Raw genomic sequence first — 22,044 nt, 5'->3', positions numbered from 1 at the left:
TTGCAGTAAGCATAGATGGAGTTGGTTTGTGCTAGTCTCTTTGAGGGGGGAAAAAACTCCTTCATTACACTGTTTATCTCAACAAAACTGACTTGTTTTGCCCAAAGAATTTGGACTTGATATAAAGTTACAGAAAGTTTCTCATTGCTCATAGATATGACTTTAAAGAGTCTGGTGCCAACCCTCACTTTCTTTCCTATGTCCCCCGTTACTTGGCAGAAACTTATGCTAGCTGCCTTTGCGTGCCATTTCTCTGCCCTGCATGAAAGTCGCGCACATGCCCATTGTCTCGATCAACCCTGAGTGAAGAACAGGATTGATCGCAAGAATATAGACTAGGAACATGGCAAAAGAATTAAGGACACCATTTTGTCAAGAGTTGGAAAAATATAAGACACAATAATTCCTGCTTTGTCATGTGTTTTACGAGAAAAGATCAGAAAGGAAGAAAAAAACTAATTGGGAGCGAGGAAGAGAAGAGGAAACAATTAGAGAGAGGTACTTTTGGGGTGACAGAGCCAAATATTGGTCAGGAAAGTGCATATTTTTGGTCTGCTCTTTAAAATAGAAGTTGCCACATTTGGATTATAGTTGAGTGATTGAGAGATTAAAGCTGAGTTTTCAGAAAATTCATTCTTACTGAACTATTAGTCTGTCTGCTCATTACTAATTATTAAACAGATGTTCGCATCACTCCAGATAAGCAAAAGTTGGCTAACAAACTGGAAATGGTTTCTAAATATGTAGTGCCTCGTCCTCCGCCACAATCACTATGTAGCTTAAGTTCCAGTGATTTCCATCCAGCTGATCACTTTATGGCTTAAATGTAGGCTAGCTGGTTGACTAAGATTTCAGAGTCTCTACAATCCTGTTTATGGTTGGAGTAATCCTTAACATTTCTATAAAATATGCATTGGCTGGAAATCAAGATGAATGATCATTCACATTCCTATACACCTATGTCAAGGGTCCGCCTGGCATATTATATTTCACTAGGTTGAAGTGATTGAATTAGTACAAAGCATTGGCAAATAGTTTGTGTTCTAAACTCAATGGGTGTTGCTAGGTCCAAACCCTGTTGCATGGAATTCTATCTTGTGAAAGTAGGAGAGAAATAAATTAGCTGTCTAAGCTCTTCCTTTCTTGCCTTTGGGGCAGTCCTGACTACTGAATCTGCCTTCAATACGGTCATTCTAATCACAATGGCACATTACCTTTTGGCAAAATTAGGAACTTTGAGGGCGTTAGAATGTTTACTCTACGTGCAAAATTAGTTTGCGTCCTTACCAGGCCCTGCCTCCTAGTATACAGAGTGAAGCTTCAGCTCCCTTATTCTGATCATGAAATGCTGCCGAAAGTGCTTCTGTCAAGCCCGCTGCTTCCTTTCTCTGGGTTAATTTGATGCAGCTAAATACCCGGAGTCCTTTTTCGTTAATGATCAGAGCATTCCCCTGAGGTCTGGACAGCTTTCTGATTTAAAATGATGGGTTGACACGAGGTTACTTGTGGGATGCCTTCACACTGATCGTTCTGCAGATCAATCTCTGATGTGCTCTTTATTTCCATGCTTTTGGACTTGGTTCTTTCTATAAACTGTTTGTACTAAAACAAATTGTTTGAGCTCTGATGATCAGCTGCAGGGTGATGTATTTTCTTTGTGTCACTGTGTGAACCTGCATGTGATTCTCCTGTAAAATACCGGCTTAGACCTCACGGCTATCAGTCCTTGTAGAATTGCCAGGGCTGGCGGCCCTCGAATATTGTTTTTTTTTTTTTTTTTTTATGGACTTGTCCCAATTGCCAAATAAGAACATACTAATACAACCTTGATTCCTTGAGTGTATAGCCGTACTCACATATTTGTGCTTTCTGCTTCATTTTCTTAAAAATCTTTTGGGTTTCTTAATAGATTAAGTTGAAATTTTTACAGTTTTACACCTACACAAAACTAAACACTGTGATTAGTCCGAACACTTAATGTGTTCAGAGTTTGAAGTGTTTTTTGCCCTGGTTGGAATCATTAATGGCTGGTAAATAAAATAGTCAGTAGGAAAACCATGTGTGCTACCTGTCAAGTATGTGTGAATGAGGGGGGTGCACAGCCAAAATATCAACACTTGGATATATAATTATTCTAATCCGGGATCAATTATTTATTTTAATATTAGCAATGCAGTTTCCTTTTACTCAAGGTATAGTCCCAGACCAAAAAAAATATTAAGAGAACATGTAATATCAGTACACAATGACAGACATTTCCCATTGCTTTCCTGCCAACATTTTCAGTATATTTGGTAGGGTGCCCTCTGCAGATAAAACTGTGTACTTGACCCCACTAAGTTCTGATTATTTTAAAATGTTCTCTGCCAGGAAGCAATTCCAGTAGACCACCACCTATCATTTAATGTAATAAGTAATTGACTAGTACAGTTGGCCTTGTATTAGAATTTCATTCACTGGTACAAGGTTAATGGTTATTATGGTATTTTTAGCTAGCAGCATGAATGCTTATTGGATTGAGATTGCCAGTCAATTCATTCTATATAAACAATGGTGCCAGATCATGGAATGGGTTTGTCATTTACCCCTTTCACTTTCATGCCACAGGCTAATGACATAATGCAGTAACATTGAAACAAAACAAAGGTACATTACTTCTAGCCATGTGGAGGGATTGAACTTGTTTGATAAAGCTAAAAAAAAAAAAAAAGTAAACATTAGTTAAAAGAAAATAACATTGTGAGTGTGAATAGGAGCAAACCTGGTTAAGGCAATGACAGCCAATAGTGTGAAGCAGTTGATAGGTTATAACTAATTTCCATATTGTTTCTTTAAAAGTTTTCACGGAAGTTGTAAAAAAAAGTCTTAAAAGTTCCAGCAAACTGGTATAGTTCAAGAGTGTATACATGTAACACTGCAAAGCAAGAATAAATATTTGCTGAAATTTGGTTTACAGTATTTATCAGGTAGAGCAAACTGATATGTTACTTACCTGTGCCACAATTTCTAAAGTTGAAAAGATGCACATTTTTTTTGCAGGCCAATGACAATATTTTGTGTACCTATATGAACTGGTTTAAAGATCAGAGGTAGACTTCTTTTGAGGGTTTCTAGAAACATAGAAAAATCAATGCTAAGCTGCTCTGGCAACTTTGAGATTTAATTTTTGAACTGCATATTTTCAGCACAAAGTGAACCTGTAATGGTGTGTGTTAAAAAATTGGACAACTGTTGGGGCAGTCTTTTAATCTGCTGCCATATCCACCTTTGTTGTCGGAGGAGGCCCTGTCTTAGTGTCAGACGCGAATACCAATGGGAAAAGCGTTGCTGGAATGGTAAAGTAATCAATGTGCCTCTGACAGGCTAGTCTTCTCCATCTCACTGCACTCATTATCGCTAAACTGATTACGTCTTTAATTAACTGCATTTTTGTCCAACGGAAAATTTTTGGATTGTTGCCAGGGTCATCCATATTCAGAAAAGTGTCGACGTAGGAATTGAGAATGTGTTTACTTCCAATTAAACAACTTGCATTTTAATGCAGATGTCCTCACAAGGTCCAATCTGGTTCCCAATTCAATGCTACACCTCTGAAAGATTACACAGGCTGTGCAAAAGAGCAAGCGCTGTTAACTAGTGTAATTCTTCTTCATTTTGCAAGGCTATTGACAGGGCAGACAAAAGTATTTTACAGAACGGTGTAGAAAACACTCAGCTTGCTTTTATCCAGTAACCCTTTTTAAATCTACAATCATCGAGCGACTTATCATTTTTATGATATTTTGTTTTGTGGTAAAAATGACATGCCTGCTGTTAGTAATATTGTACACCGATGTTTCTACCAATTCATCCCCTGGAATTAAGGGGTACAAGCTGTGAAGTCTGATATCCAAATAAAGGTTTCCTTGGATGCTTTATGACAATTGTGCTCTTTAGTAATTCAGGATAACAATGTTTAAGATTTAGTAACTCAGGATAACAATGTTTAAGATTTAGTAACTCAGGATAACAATGTTTAAGATTTAGTAACTCAGGATAACAATGTTTAAGAATTTTTTTTTTTTAGATTACAAAAGAATAGAAAACCTGCTCAATGCAGCCACCAGCACATACACAATTTAAAAAAAAAGAAAAAAATTGTGAACAGTTGATCTTGCTCTAGTGAGGTTTTTTTTTGTTTTTTTTGTTTAATGTGCATGCCAACTGCCATTCACTTCTCAAGGTGCTAATTCTTTGAGTTGAATGGCAAACAAGTATTTGCAGCAGTTGTGACACTTTATAGTTTATTTAGGCTGCAAAGGTTGCACAGTATTACTTAGAGAACTTTTGGTCATTGCTGCTACGGATCAGGAAAATCCTTAGAACTCTTAAAAACAAAATCCACTTTTATCAAATTGGACAGCAGTTCCATGTTTTTAATAAAAATAGTATCTGAACCCAGGGGTAGTCAACCTGGTCCGCACCGCCCACTAGTGGGTGGTTTGGGATTTCAGGTGGGCGGTGGAGGGTTCTGCAGAAAATGCCTGGTGGGCTTCGATGGCCATGAACCAAGGCCAGCAGGGGAGTGTAGCGGAGAGCTGATATCCCACAGCTATTCTCCACTGACGATCCCAGGAAGGCTCAGGAACAAGGCAATAGTAAATCCATAGGCAGAGTTTCCAGCAGGCAAAATAACACAGCGATATCCCCACAGCAATCCCAATAACTCGACGACACACAGTTTCAGGAACAGAACTGCTGGCTGGTACATCCAGCCTGCCTTTTATTACAACTGTACACAGACAGGCCACACCCAGGGGGAGGCATAAAACAACCAATGGTATCTTGGGTGCAAGCCACACATCCCCTCCCCTTAATGTGACACACAATCCCATTATTGTACAGTTTCAAACATAACTTTTACACAATATTCATAACTTCTATAATATTCGTGCTACAAACATAAAACATGCATTTTCAGAATCAGCAGCCTTTAATTAGTAATCCTCTCAAAAATCGTCCCAATCCCTCCAGTAGATCAAAAGTTAGTTGGAGGTCCCTTTATGACCGACCGCAAGCACATTTTCCTGCCCAAAATAGTTCCATAGATTTGAGCTGTGCGGTCGGTCAATTTCTGGCATAAAACGTCTAAGTCCCGTTCGAAGTGTGGCCGGTACTTCGACGGTACGGGCAGGCACTGCCCCCCCGCACGCAGGCACGCACTGCCCCCCCCTCACGCAGGCACACACTGCCCCCCCTCACGCAGGCACACACTGCCCCCCCCTCACGCAGGCACACACTGCCCCCCCCTCACGCAGGCACACACTGCCCCCCCCTCACGCAGGCACACACTGCCCCCCCCCTCACGCAGGCACACACTGCCCCCCCCTCACGCAGGCACACACTGCCCCCCCCTCACGCAGGCACACACTGCCCCCCCCTCACGCAGGCACACACTGCCCCCCCCTCACGCAGGCACACACTGCCCCCCCTCACGCAGGCACACACTGCCCTCCCCCCCTCACGCAGGCACACACTGCCCTCCCCCCCTCACGCAGGCACACACTGCCCTCCCCCCTCACGCAGGCACACACTGCCCTCCCCCCTCACGCAGGCACACACTGCCCCCCCCTCACGCAGGCACACACTGCCCCCCCCTCACGCAGGCACACACTGCCCCCCCCTCACGCAGGCACACACTGCCCCCCCTCACGCAGGCACACACTGCCCCCCCCTCACGCAGGCACACACTGCCCCCCCTCACGCAGGCACACACTGCCCCCCCCTCACGCAGGCACACACTGCCCCCCCCTCACGCAGGCACACACTGCCCCCCCCTCACGCAGGCACACACTGCCCCCCCCTCACGCAGGCACACACTGCCCCCCCCTCACGCAGGCACACACTGCCCCCCCCTCACGCAGGCACACACTGCCCCCCCACGCAGGCACACACTGCCCCCCCACGCAGGCACACACTGCCCCCCCTCACGCAGGCACACACTGCCCCCCCTCACGCAGGCACACACTGCCCCCCCTCACGCAGGCACACGCTGCCCCCCCCTCACACAGGCACACACTGCTCCCCCCCCTCACGCAGGCACACACTGCTCCCCCCTCACGCAGGCACACACTGCTCCCCCCTCACGCAGGCACACACTGCCCCCCCCTCACGCAGGCACACACTGCCCCCCCCTCACGCAGGCACACACTGCCCCCCCCCTCACGCAGGCACACACTGCCCCCCCCTCACGCAGGCACACACTGCCCCCCCTCATGCAGGCGCACACTGCCCCCCCCCCACGCAGGCGCACACTGCCCCCCCTCACGCAGGCGCACACTGCCCCCCCTCACGCAGGCACACACTGCCCCCCCTCACGCAGGCACACACTGCTCCCCCCTCACGCAGGCACACACTGCTCCCCCCCCTCACGCAGGCACACACTGCTCCCCCCCTCACGCAGGCACACACTGCTCCCCCCTCACGCAGGCACACACTGCCCCCCCCTCACGCAGGCACACACTGCCCCCCCCTCACGCAGGCACACACTGCCCCCCCCCTCACGCAGGCACACACTGCCCCCCCCTCACGCAGGCGCACACTGCCCCCCCTCACGCAGGCGCACACTGCCCCCCCTCACGCAGGCGCACACTGCCCCCCCTCACGCAGGCACACACTGCCCCCCCTCACGCAGGCACACACTGCCCCCCCCTCACGCAGGCACACACACACACCTCGCCAGTCTAGGGATCCTCTCCCTTTAAAAAAAATGTTTGGCAATGATTTTTGTGTATGTAGGTATAGATATATATGGATATGTGTGTGCGCACACACACACCATCTTTTAATACTGGATAAACCCACTCTGTTGTAACGGTTTTATTTGACACACACGCCATCTTTTAATACTGGATAAACCCACTCTGTTGTAACGGTTTTATTTGACACACACACACACACACGTATATATATTTATTTTATTACTTGTGTTGCTAAGTTGAGATTTTTGTGACAAGTGTTTTGCTCGTGTTCAACCGGCTTCTGAACAATCTATCTCAACAGCTGAGGCATGACCACACAAAGCTGCTTATATTGAATTTTTTAATGTCCTTCTAAATATCTAGTAAAAGCGCTTTAGAATAATGTGTTGCCTTTTCTCTGAATAACACACTTGTTTCCCTTTTTCTTGTTCCATTCAAAGATTCTTGTAATTTCTTTTAAATGTATATAAAAGAATAAACCATTTCAAGGGCACTGATAGAATGAGGAAAAGGTTTATAGTGTAGGCTCCTAATACCATCCAATCTCCACTAAAAAATCTTTGTGTGTTAAATAGTAGCTACAAATTAGGGGAGGTATCTGAATGTATGGGCTAGTTCAAGCGGATGGATATCTGCCAAATGCTGATTAACATGTGTTTGAAATATGTGTGTTAAAAATTCAAGTTCCCGTATTTCTAACAAGGACTTAAGCTACTCACTACTGCAAGCCTTAGCACTTGCATATCAGAGGGTAGATTTCTACTCTCTAGAGCTAGTTACTCACTCATGGTTAGTGGCGGGTGAAAATTTTGAGCTCTGACAATCTGTAAGAGGATGAAAACAAAATATACCTGCCGATCACAAGTTTCCAACCACACGACATTCACTGAGAAGTCTAAGAATGCTATTTATTTTGGCAAGTAACCTGTGCTTTAATTTGTCTGATTCATTAAGGGTGTTCCCCATTAGCACCTCAATTATCGTTGGTTACTGCAGCCCAGTACCCCTTAAATCTGGCCCCTGCTAGAACCATCAAAGTAACAATATTAATTTCCCCCTTCCTGTTCAGTAAAGAGCCTGCTCAAGCTATGTATGAATCTTGTAGATGTAGATTGGCACTAGTTCTGTTTCTTCAGGTTGTGTGTAGCGATTTAAAAGGATGCTTCAGGGAGTATTTAGCCATTCTTTTTAATGTGCCTTCGAGACATTGCATTAAAACAAATACTCAGGGAAAATAAGATTCTCTCTCATCTCTGAATATTCACTGCATACATGGTCCAGAGATTTATGCATGTCAACTGATAAGCACACTCTTGAGGAAACACACATTTCAAATGTAGCTTGTGTAGAACATAAACCTCCATTTAGATAAAACATAAATTACATCGGTTTACAATGATTTGGTAAATAAAGGAAGTAACTCTCATGATAGCACCCCCCTACATGTTTTTTTTTTCCGGTTGAGTGACATTGTAGTCCTTTTAATGTTACCCATATTACTGCATATAACATTCAACAAAACTCGATTTAATCAACGTCAAGTTAAGATTTGTTGACCAAAATAAAAAATGGCATCAGGACAGATTTACAAGGTTATGTGAAATAAAAGCCTTGTCTTATGTTTCAGTGGTGTATCAGTTTACAAAGGCTGGGCTGGTCATGATATGATCCAGTGCCTATAGATTTAAAAATGCATTTTAACGGAGTTGGATGTATTATACCCACAAAGAATGTTTGCTTTTTGGAAACCCTACCTGTGATTTTCATAATGGATAATCTGATCAGTGGGCAGGTGTGAATATTGCTACTGTAACAAGCTGAATTTGGGGGCATTGGCAACAAACATTACAAATGAACATGTGAGCCCAACACCAATGTTAGGTGCCTGCATCAGTTTATATAACTGTAATCATTGGAACACCCCATGCCACATTATCTTTTACTTGTAGAACTTGAAAAATCCTGGGAAATGTTAAAGAAATTGCTAAAACAGCTGCTAAAAGGTCGCACAGATGGTAGTATTGCTAGTTGATCTCATTTCTACTTAATGGAAAACTATAGGGTCAGGACCACAAAACATGTATTCCTGACCTTATAGTGTTAAAACCACCATCTAGCCCCCCTCCACTCTTGCCTCCTTGAATATAGTAAAATCTTACTTGTATTCAAGTCAACAGCTGCTGGCTCTGCTCCTGTCTGCCTCTGACCTGCCCTTTGTGTGCTGACATCAGAAGTGGTTGTCCAAGCCAATCACAATGCTTTGCCATAGGATTGGCTGAGACTGTCAATGAGGCAGATCAGGGGCAGAGCCAGCACAAGCCAAACACAGCCCTAGCCAATCAGCATCTCGTCATAGAGATGAATTGAATAAATGCATTTTTATGAGGCAAGTTCAGTGTCTGCATGCTTACTGTGCAGCACTGCCCCAGGAGGCACCTCTAGCAGCCATCTGAGTAACCAGTGGAGTTATCACTAGGCTGTAATGTAAACACTGCATTTTCTCTGAAAGACAGTGTTTACTGCAAAAAGCCTGATGGGAATGAGATACTCATCAAAACAAATGCAATAAGCTGTAGTTCTGGTGACTAACGGAAAACTATAGAGTCAGGACCACAATCCACACTGACCCTATAGTGTTTAAACCACAATCTAGCCCCCTTTGCCCCCTGAAATATAAAAAATCTTACTAGTGCTACAGTTATCAACTTTTTACAAGGAGTGAGGCAGCATTTTAATTCGAGTGTCCGTTTTGTCCATTACTTTAAATAAGGCATGTGGTTTCCTACCTCAATTTGTATACTCTTTCGATACTCTTTCCATGGAAAGTACTTTGAAGGGGTTTGCCAGTTAAATAGAAGGAGCAGTTATGTATATTTTATGTTAATAGTAAAGAATATGTTCCCCCATTGTGGTATTATTTTAACAGTTGGGTAATTTTTTTTATATTTCTTTTCCGATGAAAGATTTTATTCAGTCTAAAATGTATACATGGTAACAATGCCTGCAACAATATACATACTGCTGTAGGTTACTTCTATATGTCAAGTAGTGCTCACAAGCTGTGGGTGAGATAGGAAGATGCACATTTATATAATAAAACGTCAGCTCAATCCTAATAGCCCTTAGAATGCCCGCAGCCCTATTATCTACTTAGAGGTGAAAATAAGCTTTGAGAATTTTGTTCACTCACATGCTATCCACTGCTGTTCTGCTTAAACGCTTTCTACAAACAGTAGTGTACAGTCACTTTATATTGCTTTTTATTGAAGCAGCTCCTCTTCCTTCCTTGCTATGGAAAACCTAGAACAGCAACATAGTTTAAATACCTGATGGTTGTTTGATGGGGGCGGATGAGTTGGCATTAGTTTGGTTTGCCTTCAAAGGGATAATAGTATGAACTTTGTATATGTGGAACTGGGATAATTCCTGCATACCGTGGATGTTTATGCATGTTTGGAAAGAACATGTGGTGAAATGCAGTACATCGGAGTTGGAAAACTTGCTGTTGTAGAGAAGAAGACATGAAGAAAACCCTATTATATTCAGATATAGCTATAGATCAAACAAGCTACATATATGTAACACATTGGTAAGCAGATGGAGACCTATTGATTTTTGGCAGTACTAATCCTAATTAAATCAAGGAGTTTGGTTTGATTAAACGCCCTTACGTATGACCATAAAGAACCATTCATTAATTCCTCTTTATGGTGGTGGTTTATTTACTAAACCGAACGCCTGTGAAAGAAAAGCCAGGTAGGTAATTCTAACCAAAGAATACTGATTTGAAGAAATTCTGCAGCTCTACTATAGCCATAGCGTAGTCCTTTTACTCTATATTAAGCAGTTCTGCAATGACTTCTCTCTTGAAAAAACAAACACGACATATTAATAAATGTATTTTTTAAGTTCATATTCTAGTGTTCTTGTAGTTTTGTATTCCTCTCCAGCCAGTCATGCTGTGCTCCCTTCAGTGGATGACATAGTGTGTCTAAAACATAATTTCTCTTTTATTGAGCTCCTCCTCCAGCCTAACCTTTCAGAAGACAGACAGTTCTATTATTTATACCTTCGCCTCACCTGTGCATATCATTCTGAATGATAATTACTGAAAACAGGATATTTTGTGGTTCGTTAATCATAAAACTGGTGACCACCTTCTACTCCAAAAAGTGCATTTGATTTTCTTTGCCAAGTCTATATATTTTTGCATATGTCTGTTTAGTGACCTGCTATGTCACAAATAGCCCAGCCCTCTTATATTAACCTCCACAACCTAGATCAGCCTGTCCCTAACCATGCAAAAGAGCACATTACTGCATATTAAACTAGATTCCTGATATGACTTATTTGAGTAATTGTAATTGGGAGAGTGCAGCCAACCTCTTACGGTTGTTGTAGTACAACACACATTAATGCTCGCAGACTGCAGTGATGGCATTCTGTCACAGGAATAGATCTACATTGTAGCTGCACTGGGAGTTTGCTGCTGGTGAAGGGTGACATTGTGAGTGCTCTGTATGGAGACAAAAAGATCTTTCTTGCTGCATCCTGTCCATCGGGCAAGACTCCTCGAGGGAGTTTTCCACCGGTAGTGATTTAATTCACACTGACTCTGACTTGCTGACCTTGGAAACGCACCGATGCATATAATCTGATCCGCCTTGTGCTAGTCAAGCCTTTCTCAGAAAGCTATAATTTTCTTAGAGAGTGTGGACATAATACACATTGTTATGGAACGTAATGTGGGTCATAACTTTGAGCATTAAAAGGCTAAAATACCTTTGTCACTGCCTCTATCAAAAGCTCAGGGCTCAAGCGTGGAAACAGATGTTGGGAGCTAGATACAGCTCTGCAGTTTGACCTTGTCCTTCCTACTGTAAAATCTGTGGTTTTTATAGCAGAAGGTTTGCTGCAGTTGTGTTCACCCTTGTGCGTTCATCTTTACCAGCACTTCTGGTTAACGAGTGCACGTATCCACCATTCCAAGAACTTCATTTTCTTACCTCTGCGCAGGCATCACCGTGCTTCTTTCTTACACAAACTCTTGTTCTGCCGCTTCTCGCTTTTAATGCCTAATATGCTTTTTCTTCTTTTTTAGAGCCTGTTTACGGAGAAATCTATAAGTAAATGTGGGATGACAAAACATCATTTCTCGGGTAGAGACAGATAAAACCAGTTCCCGTAAAAGCACTACCTGCAAGCTTAGAATGTTATAATAACTCAAAGCCTAAACAAAATTAATGTTTTCATTTTATTCATAGTGAAATGAAAACTATTCCTATAGGAGTCAAATAGACTTGAATGAAAAAGACTACCATATAGTTATCTTTTCATTCTAGTTTAAAGCGAAGCCAAAATGTCCCTCCTTTTGTTATGTTAATATATTCCTCATCTTGTGGTTTATCCTTTCTGTTAGAGATATCTGCTTTGTATTAACAAAGGCCAATTGAAATGCAACTTTAAGAACGCATTTACTTTTGCAAAATATAAATTGTAGGATGGAGTGAGAGATCTATACATTCTACAGAACTTTATATTATCTCAATCTGTGTATTCACTAATGCACATCAGCTGGCATTATGAAACCGAAATGGACAGATGTGTCCAGTGAATGTGATGTAAGTTTTTAGATGGTGGGGTTACCAAATGTTTAACCCTTTGAGCAACAAAGGGATGTACGTTATGCTTTTATGAGCCATATGTTGCATATATTTTCTGGCCTCCAAAGGGTTCATCTCATGTTTGCTCTGACTGCTTTACCCTGGGGCATATTTCTCATAATGCACGTATCTTTGTCCACTGCCCTTTGGCACTAGCTGTACTTGAGCTGTCCTTTTTGGAATCAGCGCACTTCATTAAACATTAAAACAAGAATGTATTTCAAACGAATCGGCTTGAAAGTGCTTGAAATATTGTGTTTTCTCCATTAGGTAAGGTTGAACTGGCTGACCTGCTTTGGATTTTTTATTACCTTTCTCTTTTCCTCCCTGTTTGGCATAATCTGTGAGGTTATTTGTTAGAAATACGTTTGAATGTGTATACATTTAAAATGTAGACATTTTTAAAAAGTGTTTTCTAAGGAATTGTTAAAAAAAAAATAATAAAAAAATAATAATCTTAACTCTTGCACACACGCACGTAATAAATACATATACTGAAATTTGCACTATAATGCTAATTCTTGAATCCTATTTTTACAAATACACAGACCCTTTGAATAAGGCAGAGAGAACCTAATAAAAATTAAAATGTGCAAATTTTTTTTTTTTGAGCATTATTAAGGGTAACGTTTCTCCAGCCTTCAATGGAGGTGACTTGAAATAGTTGCCATATGGCTTGCAGGGGACAATTCCAAAGCCCCCTTAGACACTTGACAATACTAGTCTGGTGGATAGTGAGACCATGGCTTGTGCTAAATGTTCACAGGTCATCTAAGGAATGGCAAACTACATACTGAGAGCCTAAGTGCCCTTTTCACCTTTTGAGATAATGGCCATTCTTGGTTTAGTGAAGAAGGAAAGCAAACATATCAAGATTTTCTATCAAATAGAACCAATAAGGCTGTTTTAATGGAGATGTGTTTTTGAAATGGCTTTTGGTTTGTGGATACATATGTCATTGAGAAATATTAACTGCAGTACATTTCCATTCTTCATGTCTGTGTCTCGACTAACCTTGGCCTAATGGCTTGGGAATTAAATAAAACCAAAGTCTGGGGTTATAGGTGAAGGCTTGCAACGGCTTCAGTCAAGCCATAATTAAAATGCATTTAAATCATGTTTGGGCAGTGGAGTGTTTCTTTAACCCTTTTTGTTTGCCTAAACCAGTGCCAGATATTAACCTGGAGTTTGTGGCAAATGTAGTCATCTCTGACCACTTGCATACATTGTTTTCTGTGCTGTTATGAACATCATGTAAGGCTTTCTTAACTTGGAAGCTCATTTGCACCATTTTAATATACACCAGAATTATCTATAACCCAACCTGACTTTTCACAGTATCTAAGGATTCTCCATTCCTGTGGAAGGCTCTACCCTTACAGTAAACATTTATAAACCATAGCCTGGGGCCATAAGACTATGATCTTTTTCGTCCAGTGGGCGACCACTAAAGGCACATTGTGGACACAATTTTAGGTCTTTAAATAGGGTTTTCCTTTTTTAAATCAATTTATTAGGAGAAAACAAATATACATGGCAAGGAGAGAACAAGCATAGAACATTTTACAATAAACTTGGAAACACAATACAGTCATGTGAATATATAGACTAAATAGGACAATGTGCCTCATAATTTAATAATGGGCTTTACACATGCCAAAATGAAAGTGTTTTCTAAGGAATTGTACCATATTAATTTAATATACAATAAGCCAAAATATAAAGTAAGAAATTAAACTGGAAGAAAAAAAGATACAATGACCACAAGAAAGCAAATCTAGATACGACTAAGCATGAAAAGGTGCTTACGGGGGAAATTTACCTTGGGTATACTTCACTTGGTACTCAATGATGACAGCTGTTGAATGTCAATAAGCCATATTCCCCCTCATTGTTAAACCACCTTCCTCGCAGAACTTACATTCCCAGCTTGACAGACAATTCAGATATAGTGCAACAGTACAAAAAAATCAAGTAAAAAAATGGCGCTATACAATTAATGAAAATAATTAGAATATCACAGCAAAGGCTAGCAAGCACTAATAAAAGTGAAAATAACTCTAAAACCACTTAAATAGTATGTGCAGAAAAAAAGTGCGCTATGCCTTTAAGTGCTAATTTAACAATTTTAAATCAGTCTGTGCATAGATTTAATAGAAAGATAATGAATAAAGTGCAAATGCAATAGGTTATATACTTAAAGTGCAAATGTATTAATTCCAACGTTAATATTAAGTGAATTTGTGCTTTGGTGAAATATAACCAAAATGAACAACTTACTCCTCACAATATTGAAACGGCTGTAGATGCAGGAGTAATTTTAAAACGCTCCACATATAAATAAAGGGAATAAAAAGACAATATAGTGTAAATCCATATAATGAATATAAATTGAAAACAAATAAATTGGCAACTCACAATGGTAGAGCAGAAGAAAGTCTGCTCTAGCTTATGATGCTTTGAAATCCTTTCTGTAGGATTCTGTAGAAGTCGGATGGTGTGCTTTAAAACAAGCAGGACGGCACCAGAATCAAAGAAAACCTTTTATTGATTCAAAACAATATAAAATGAATCACCCCTCTCCCTGGAAAGCTTCAATAGATCTTCATACAATTAGGACTCGCGGCATGCACTTGCGGTCTTTCCAGTGTTAGAATGCTTCCGGGAATGGGAGGTGCTTGTAGCACGTACTGACGTCGAGCGTCCGAAAAACGTGATGCCGCGTTTCGCCTTGGCGGCTTCCTCAGATCACGTTCAGGTGGTTGCCGTCACTCACATAATATACCCATCACTGTGGGCGTGGTTTCTTTTTAAATGCACATAATTAGTCCCAATGGTAGAAACAAGTCCGTGAACTCAAGGGCATATCGCCTAAATGTCTCTATATGAAAAGTCTCTTAATGCAAAAAACGTCCACTATATGAACTGTAAACTGATAATATCATTGGATCAAAAGAAAATAATGGGTTCAAATATGCATATACAGATAAAAATATCCTACTTTAAGAGGGATAAAAAAGAGAGAGATATAGATGTTATAGTATATGTGCAAGATAAGTAGAGTATGCTGCTCATGACAAAGTCCGTGTCATGAATGTTTTGTAAAGACCTGAGCTCTTACTGATGCTGACAAATGTTACTTTTTCTAACATAAGGCTGGGGCTGTGATAAATATCAAAAATGGCCCACTCTTCCTCCCCATCCAGGAACAGGTTTTGTTGTTGTGACTACAAGGATATCTAGTAATTGTCTTTGCTTGAATGAGTCCCATAGCTTGAATTCAAAGTTCCATAGCTTGATTATGATGGGCATGGCTGATGCCTAATAGCATGGCAGGGTGGGTCAATAACTCATTACAGCATGAATACCAGGTCTAATGTTGCAGGCCAATTATGCACATTTTAACAGAGACTTGAAGATATTCGCATTGAGGGCTGTGATTGCCCCAAGTAATGAAGTATGATGACCTATTAATACTCTGGCTGTGATATGCCATGTAGGCACTTTTTTATTTTTCTTGTCGTCAATATCCCCTCTGGTCCTTTCTGTATAACACAAACTGAATTAATGCTTGTTTGCACACTGTCTTCAGTCAGTTGTGCAATTTTTCCAGCTCCCTCTCTCCAGTGTTGCACATTAAACTGCTGCTCATTCAAGTAATATTTCTTTTCAACACTGCTTCTTATGCAAAATGTTTTTATGACTTATCAGTTGATCTCAGCATTTTTTTGTTTAAATTTTATTATTTTTGCATACTAGTTGAGTACTTCAAATTCAAGGTTCTCCTGTCTCTTTAAATTGTCGTTACTGCAAGAGAGCAGTATAGCTTCCAAGCTGCGTAAACATGCCATAGTGACACGGTGGACTTGTTGGTGGCCTGTGGATGTACTGATAAACCCATATGTAAAATGACCTCACTTGTAAGTTATCTACTGCATCTTATTTAAACATGAATTGGTTAGAGTTTGCAGGCTATAAACACACACACACACACACGTGTGTGTGTGTGTGTGTGTGTGTGTGTGTGTGCGTGCGGGAAAAACAGAGCTGATAAATGTTTCTCTAAAATTTGCAAATGCATATTATGTTTACAATTCCTGGTTCAGTGCATGAATAAATTTAGATTTCCCTCTCCTACAATCTAACCTGGAATGGAAAATAAAAGTATGTTGGAGGTATCTTAGTTTTTAGTATATGGAGTGATACCTGGCTGAGCATTGTGGAAAATCTATTTCTCAAGTATTTTCAGTGCGAGCTCTAGTCACTACTATGCTATCCTTTTCGTGTGCTAAAACTAGTGGTGGAAGGGTAGCTGCACTTTGGTGGGTCCTCAGGTTCAAATAAATATGCAAGCTAAAAGAAACAAGAGGCCCACAATGCTATTGGTATATTTGTAGTTGATAGAAGAATAAAGAAGAGCTTCTAGATCGCTCCACTGGATATACATGTAGTCTTGGTTTGGTCAGATCTTGGGCTAGTAGCCAGCAGCAGGTAGGTGTGTGATAGTAGGGTCCCAAATGACGTGGGGAGAAGTTCTTACTTGTAAGTGCGAAAGCAGCAGGTCACTGATATGAAATATGCGGAGAATAAAACAAAATATAGTGTACCCTAATAAAAGATGATTAAAAAAAATAGGAGAGGTAGAGGGAGCAAAGATTAGCTTTAATGTACTACATTTATTTACTTGCCAGTAGAGGGCATGTTCATGGACCAATAACCCTATTTGTGTAGTTGTATTTCCCCCCCAAATCCTTTAGAAATTGCATAGTTATCATAATGGTATGAGTTAAATAAGGGAATTTCTGTATGCGCTTAGATTTTAACATTTTACATTATGATCATACATACTTCCATCCATCAGCCTGCTTTATGTCATTATCATTTATAAACCTCCAACAAATTCCACATGGCTGTAAACTAGGTGGACTAAGACACAAGACAAGTCGCCATGTTTAAATAAGCTTACGTGTTTTGCTGGAAATCTTGCTGATCCTAGTTTAATGGACATGGCGCACCTTGGAGATCAATGTCACATTATGCCTCAGCGGGTCAAATAGTGCATTTGTTTTACAGTTAAACAGTTTATATAGCTATAATAAACAGAATAATTGAAGTAGCACGTGCATGTCTGCGCTTGTTCATCATACCCCCAAGGCACCTCCACCTTTAATCAAGGAAAAGTGGGCCAAATTATTTACTTTCCAATATTTGTACATTATGGCATTTATTACAACAATATAAATGGTCAATATTTTCGGTGTTTTATTACACATTGTTCTAGTTTCGTAAATAATCATAGAAAACAGTCTATAAAATCTCTAACACATTTATATAAAAAACCATAAAATGGAAGAAAAAAAAAACATGCTGAAACTAGTGATATTTTTTTAGCTTTATTAAATTAACTAGTGTATGAAATGTTATGCTATAAAGTGGCACCGCGTCCTAACTATTTGACAGGTCGACTTTAACATTTCACTGTTCTTTATCATTTGTTTGGAAAACAAAATCCCCAAACAGATCATTTGACCTCTGTTTTGTTGCCTGCGAACCCACCACAATAGTGAATAAGCTATTTAGTGTCATGAATCACACTAGACACCCATAATCCTTTCCCCCCAAAACTACTTTTGTTTTTTTAAATAGAGACAGTAGTTTACTCTGAAACAGTTACTGGTTTAGTTAAATCAATTGATATTTTATGTAGGTGATGCCACAGACAATGGCCGCCTTTCCATTTTGAAAAGCAACTTGTTTCAAATGAGGAAGACAAGTGTCTCAGAATGCCTTGTCTTAATAAACACATGAAGAAATATCAAAGTACTTTACTGAAATAGCTTAAAATGATCGAGCATAATGTCCATGAAGCTTTAGGCAGGCACATTTATCCGGGAATGTATAATGTACAATTTCCAAATGAAATTGGCAGAAAAAAATGGCTTGTGTGCTCTCAGTTTATCCAGCAGTTTGCTTTCCGATTTTTACTGTTTTCTGGTCTCGCATAAAGAGAAAAAATGTCATCCCATTTTTCTCATCAATCTCTTGCATGCTGCTCCAGAAGGCTCGTTACAATTTCTCAGCCGTTCCAGCAAACTGCACCCTCTGCACCCTGAGATGGCAAAACATCCTTGATTTGCGCTTCCCTGTGTGATTACTTTTTTTTTTTCTGCAGCCACATGAACTTTTGCCCAGTTCCAAAAAAATCCATTTATCTGCACTTAAGTGACATATCTGCTTCAGGAAAACAATTTACCAAGTGTCTGGTATTATAATTTTTTTTCTCTCCAGAATTGTAATCAGCAATAGGACTACATATCCTATCATCCAAACGACATGCTGGCAGATGTAGTTAAATTCATCACAAGGCTGCAAATGAAGTGTACTTGTGATGAATAGATTTAGCAATGCAGATGAGAATAGGAATTGCAGCCTAAAGGTCAGCCAGCATTGGTATAACCTTCATATTGTGATGCAGCTGGCTTGCATGCAGTGATTTTAATATATGTTTTGATGCTGCAGAGCTGAGAGAAGAATCCAGATCCAAACTTGAGTGTTTAATATCAGGGTAGTATATCATAAGAGACCCATATGACAGGAAGAGTCAAACATAGGTCCTTGGCACTTAGCAGAGAGCTTGGATGCCTCAACGTGCAGTTCATGTCATTTTCTTCCTATTTTAGGCAGGCATGCAGATTTCATGAAGGCAGTTTTTTACCCTCATGATATAACTTTTCATTTTATTGACGGTGCCGTCAGTAAATTCTTTAATCTTTGTCATATGTCAGGTGTCCACAGGCACACTCTAAGGCAGGGCTCTGTTCTCTACCCTGTCACATATTTTAGATCCTTACCTGTATTAATGCCTCATCTGGCTGAAGATGAATATTGGCATCTATCATTGTAAATTGTTTAGCATGACACTTGTTTTATTAGTGTTATGTGGCTAATGTTTAAAAATAGGTTAGCCAAGTTTTAGCATAGTTATTAACTCTTTTTTTCATTCTGTTCTAATAAAATAAATAAAAATCCTGGGTGAATACTGTATCACACATGCCTATGTCTGTTGTAGGATGTTGGCATGTTAATAGCCAGAACAAACCTAACATTCTACTGCTGTGCCGCTTTTGATTTTCCACCAATTTGTTTTTGCTTATTGAGGTTCAGGAAAGACTTAAATCAGTTGAGATTTCCTTAGTTGCTGCTCACTTTTAAATTTTAAAAATGTTCTCTCACCTATGTTTCGAGGTAAAAACAGTACAAGGCAATGCTAATTGCACTGGTATATCACCTCCTTCTGAATAGAACAATAGTTTTCTGTTCTCTCTTGCAGCAAGTATTTTGTTTTGTATTATCTAGATTTTGAAAGCTGCCAATCTCCCCATCTGGGTTGATGAGTGTGAGAGATGTCAGGCAGAACACGGCCCATTGAACGGCGCTCAGTCTGCGATTATTGTAGAAGCCTTTATCCTGCCGGCAGAATACGCTGCTAGGACGGTTAGCATATTGCTACGGATCTACATTGCTTGTTTGGTTTTCTGGATGTGTTCATCCTTTGGTTTTCAATCTGGACTGGCTGCAACGCAAATCAAACAATTTGCATGCAAATTATTTGAAACCATTGTGGAATAACCACTAGATGTTCATTTATTTATTTATTTTCCCCTCATTTCACTGTCATGCCTGAAAAGGTGATTTATAATAGAATGGATGGGCTGAGTAATTTTATTTTGTATGCCAAGTTCCTTTTGCCGGTCAATTGCTAAATTTGTAAAATAGGCAAAAATGTAGGGTGCGCCAATAAAGAAATAGATACTAAATAGCGAAGTAAGAACACTGGTAATAAAAAAATATAAAATACAGATACCTTTTATACGGTAATAACTGTTTTAAAATAAAGTTAAAATGTGAAAGTCTCTCAGTGCCTGGTAAGTATAGGTATTTCTTCAGACTTGATAATAACCGTGGTATCCAGGTCCCATGGGTATATGTAGGAAGAAGAAAATAACACTCCAATAGTGAAATAAGTCCAAATATAATGTGCAAATGTTAAGAGAAATCCAAGTAATTACTCACATTTTATAGCGCTCAGTCAAACCAGCTCTAGTGTAGCACGCATATAGTGATATTGAGCCTCCACTATTAGGATATCGCTGGAATGCACAGTCCACGGATGTCGTTTAAGTCAAGAGTGTATAAAACCCACAAATAGTGCTCACTACATAAAGAGGTAAACCAGGAGTGATAGAGGTAGAAATATACTCACAAATTACTGAGCAGATAACCCGCTCAGTATTATCAGCGTAGGTGGTATAATCCCCACCTGGGATTCTTGGTGAGTTCCTCACCAGCTTGCAGTCCTGCCAGGCTCCTGCACTATAACTGGTTATTACAGCAGAATATAGCTTTGTACAGTATAGTTTAAAATCTAGCACATGTGTCCCTGTAAAGGTTGAAGGTTTTTTAGTCTGCAAGATCTCCTGCTTATCATAGCAACTTTTCCCCCAAATCACATATCCAAAAAGTCAGTATCTTACCATGAAATTTATGGAAGGGAATTTATTTTTTAAAGTAACCCCACACTGGAAAAGGTCACATACAATTTACGTTGCTTTAGCCTGATAAATGTCATATTGTGTGCGCTAAACAATTATTGTGTTTTTTTTTTTTTCACCCCGGCTATCTCTAATCTTCTTCTTTCCATGCCCTCTATAGGTGAATGTGAATGTAGATTATATTCGTTCAGCAAGTGCAGCAACAGAAAGCGTCCCAGCCTTTCCGGAGCGTACCTGTGCCACTATCACAATTGGTGGAATGTAAGTACAGTTGCAATTTTGCTAGATAACTATAAACTATTGTTAAGTAGAAGCATAGGTAATATTAATTCTGTCTATATTGAATCCAATCATGTTGTGAAACCTGTATACAAGATAACTAATTTGTCTTAGTAGGATCACATACTGATGTGAAACTTTGAAGCTTTGAGCGATTTCTTTACAGTATATCTGACGCCATACCCTTTTTTAAACGTTACTTTAATCTTTTTAATTTTTTTTTTTTTTTTTTTTTTTGAGTAAACTTACTCAGCAATGTGCTGTAACATGAACAGAAATAAGATACAGGGTAGTTGGTAACGTTATGTATTTAGAGTTGCTGGAATTAGATGATTAGAGAATAGATGCTAGTTTAGTCACCTGCAAACTCTTTATTCTGGCATTACAAATATCTTTTGGTATCTGCATTCTGGGCAAGCTCTACTCGCCCTTGTGGTGTCAAGTTTGCCGGTAGAGGTTTTATTCCACTGTTCCTGGAAGTGGTCTGTTAATTTGTCATGGGTGCTTCTCCATTGCAGCTAGTCTTGGACGCATCCCAAAGTGCTCTTGGCCATACTCTTTTTGTCCCGTAGAAGGCCCTTTATGAGACGATGGAGCATTATCCCAGGCGCTGCTAAGCGGACTGGAACCTAGAAATTGCCCTTATCTGCCAGTAACACACAAATTGAGACATGTGCTTACAAAGCCAATTCTTCAGGAGGATTAGAGAAAGCTGGTGGATTCTAACCCCTTCAGTGCCACATAGGAGATTAAAGGCAGCATTCAATGTAGGCCAAAAAGAATCAATGGCTGACGTGATAAATGTAACTT

General features: G+C 40.1%; 1 protein-coding gene across 1 annotated transcript in view; it reads left to right on the top strand.

The window, feature by feature from the left end:
• Window positions 1-22,044, top strand: part of SND1 (staphylococcal nuclease and tudor domain containing 1) — a 594,953-nt gene that overhangs the window by 160,903 nt on the left and 412,006 nt on the right. Inside the window, exon 12 of the mRNA XM_063448347.1 lies at window positions 21,116-21,216. Coding sequence (XP_063304417.1) covers window positions 21,116-21,216 — 101 coding nt within the window. The remainder of the gene's footprint in view (window positions 1-21,115; window positions 21,217-22,044) is intronic.

This window comes from Pelobates fuscus, chromosome 3, assembly GCF_036172605.1.
Source record: "Pelobates fuscus isolate aPelFus1 chromosome 3, aPelFus1.pri, whole genome shotgun sequence".
Lineage (NCBI taxonomy): Eukaryota > Metazoa > Chordata > Amphibia > Anura > Pelobatidae > Pelobates > Pelobates fuscus.
The sequence above is the reverse complement of the archived record's forward strand: the minus strand, read 5'-3'. Positions and strand labels throughout refer to the sequence as shown.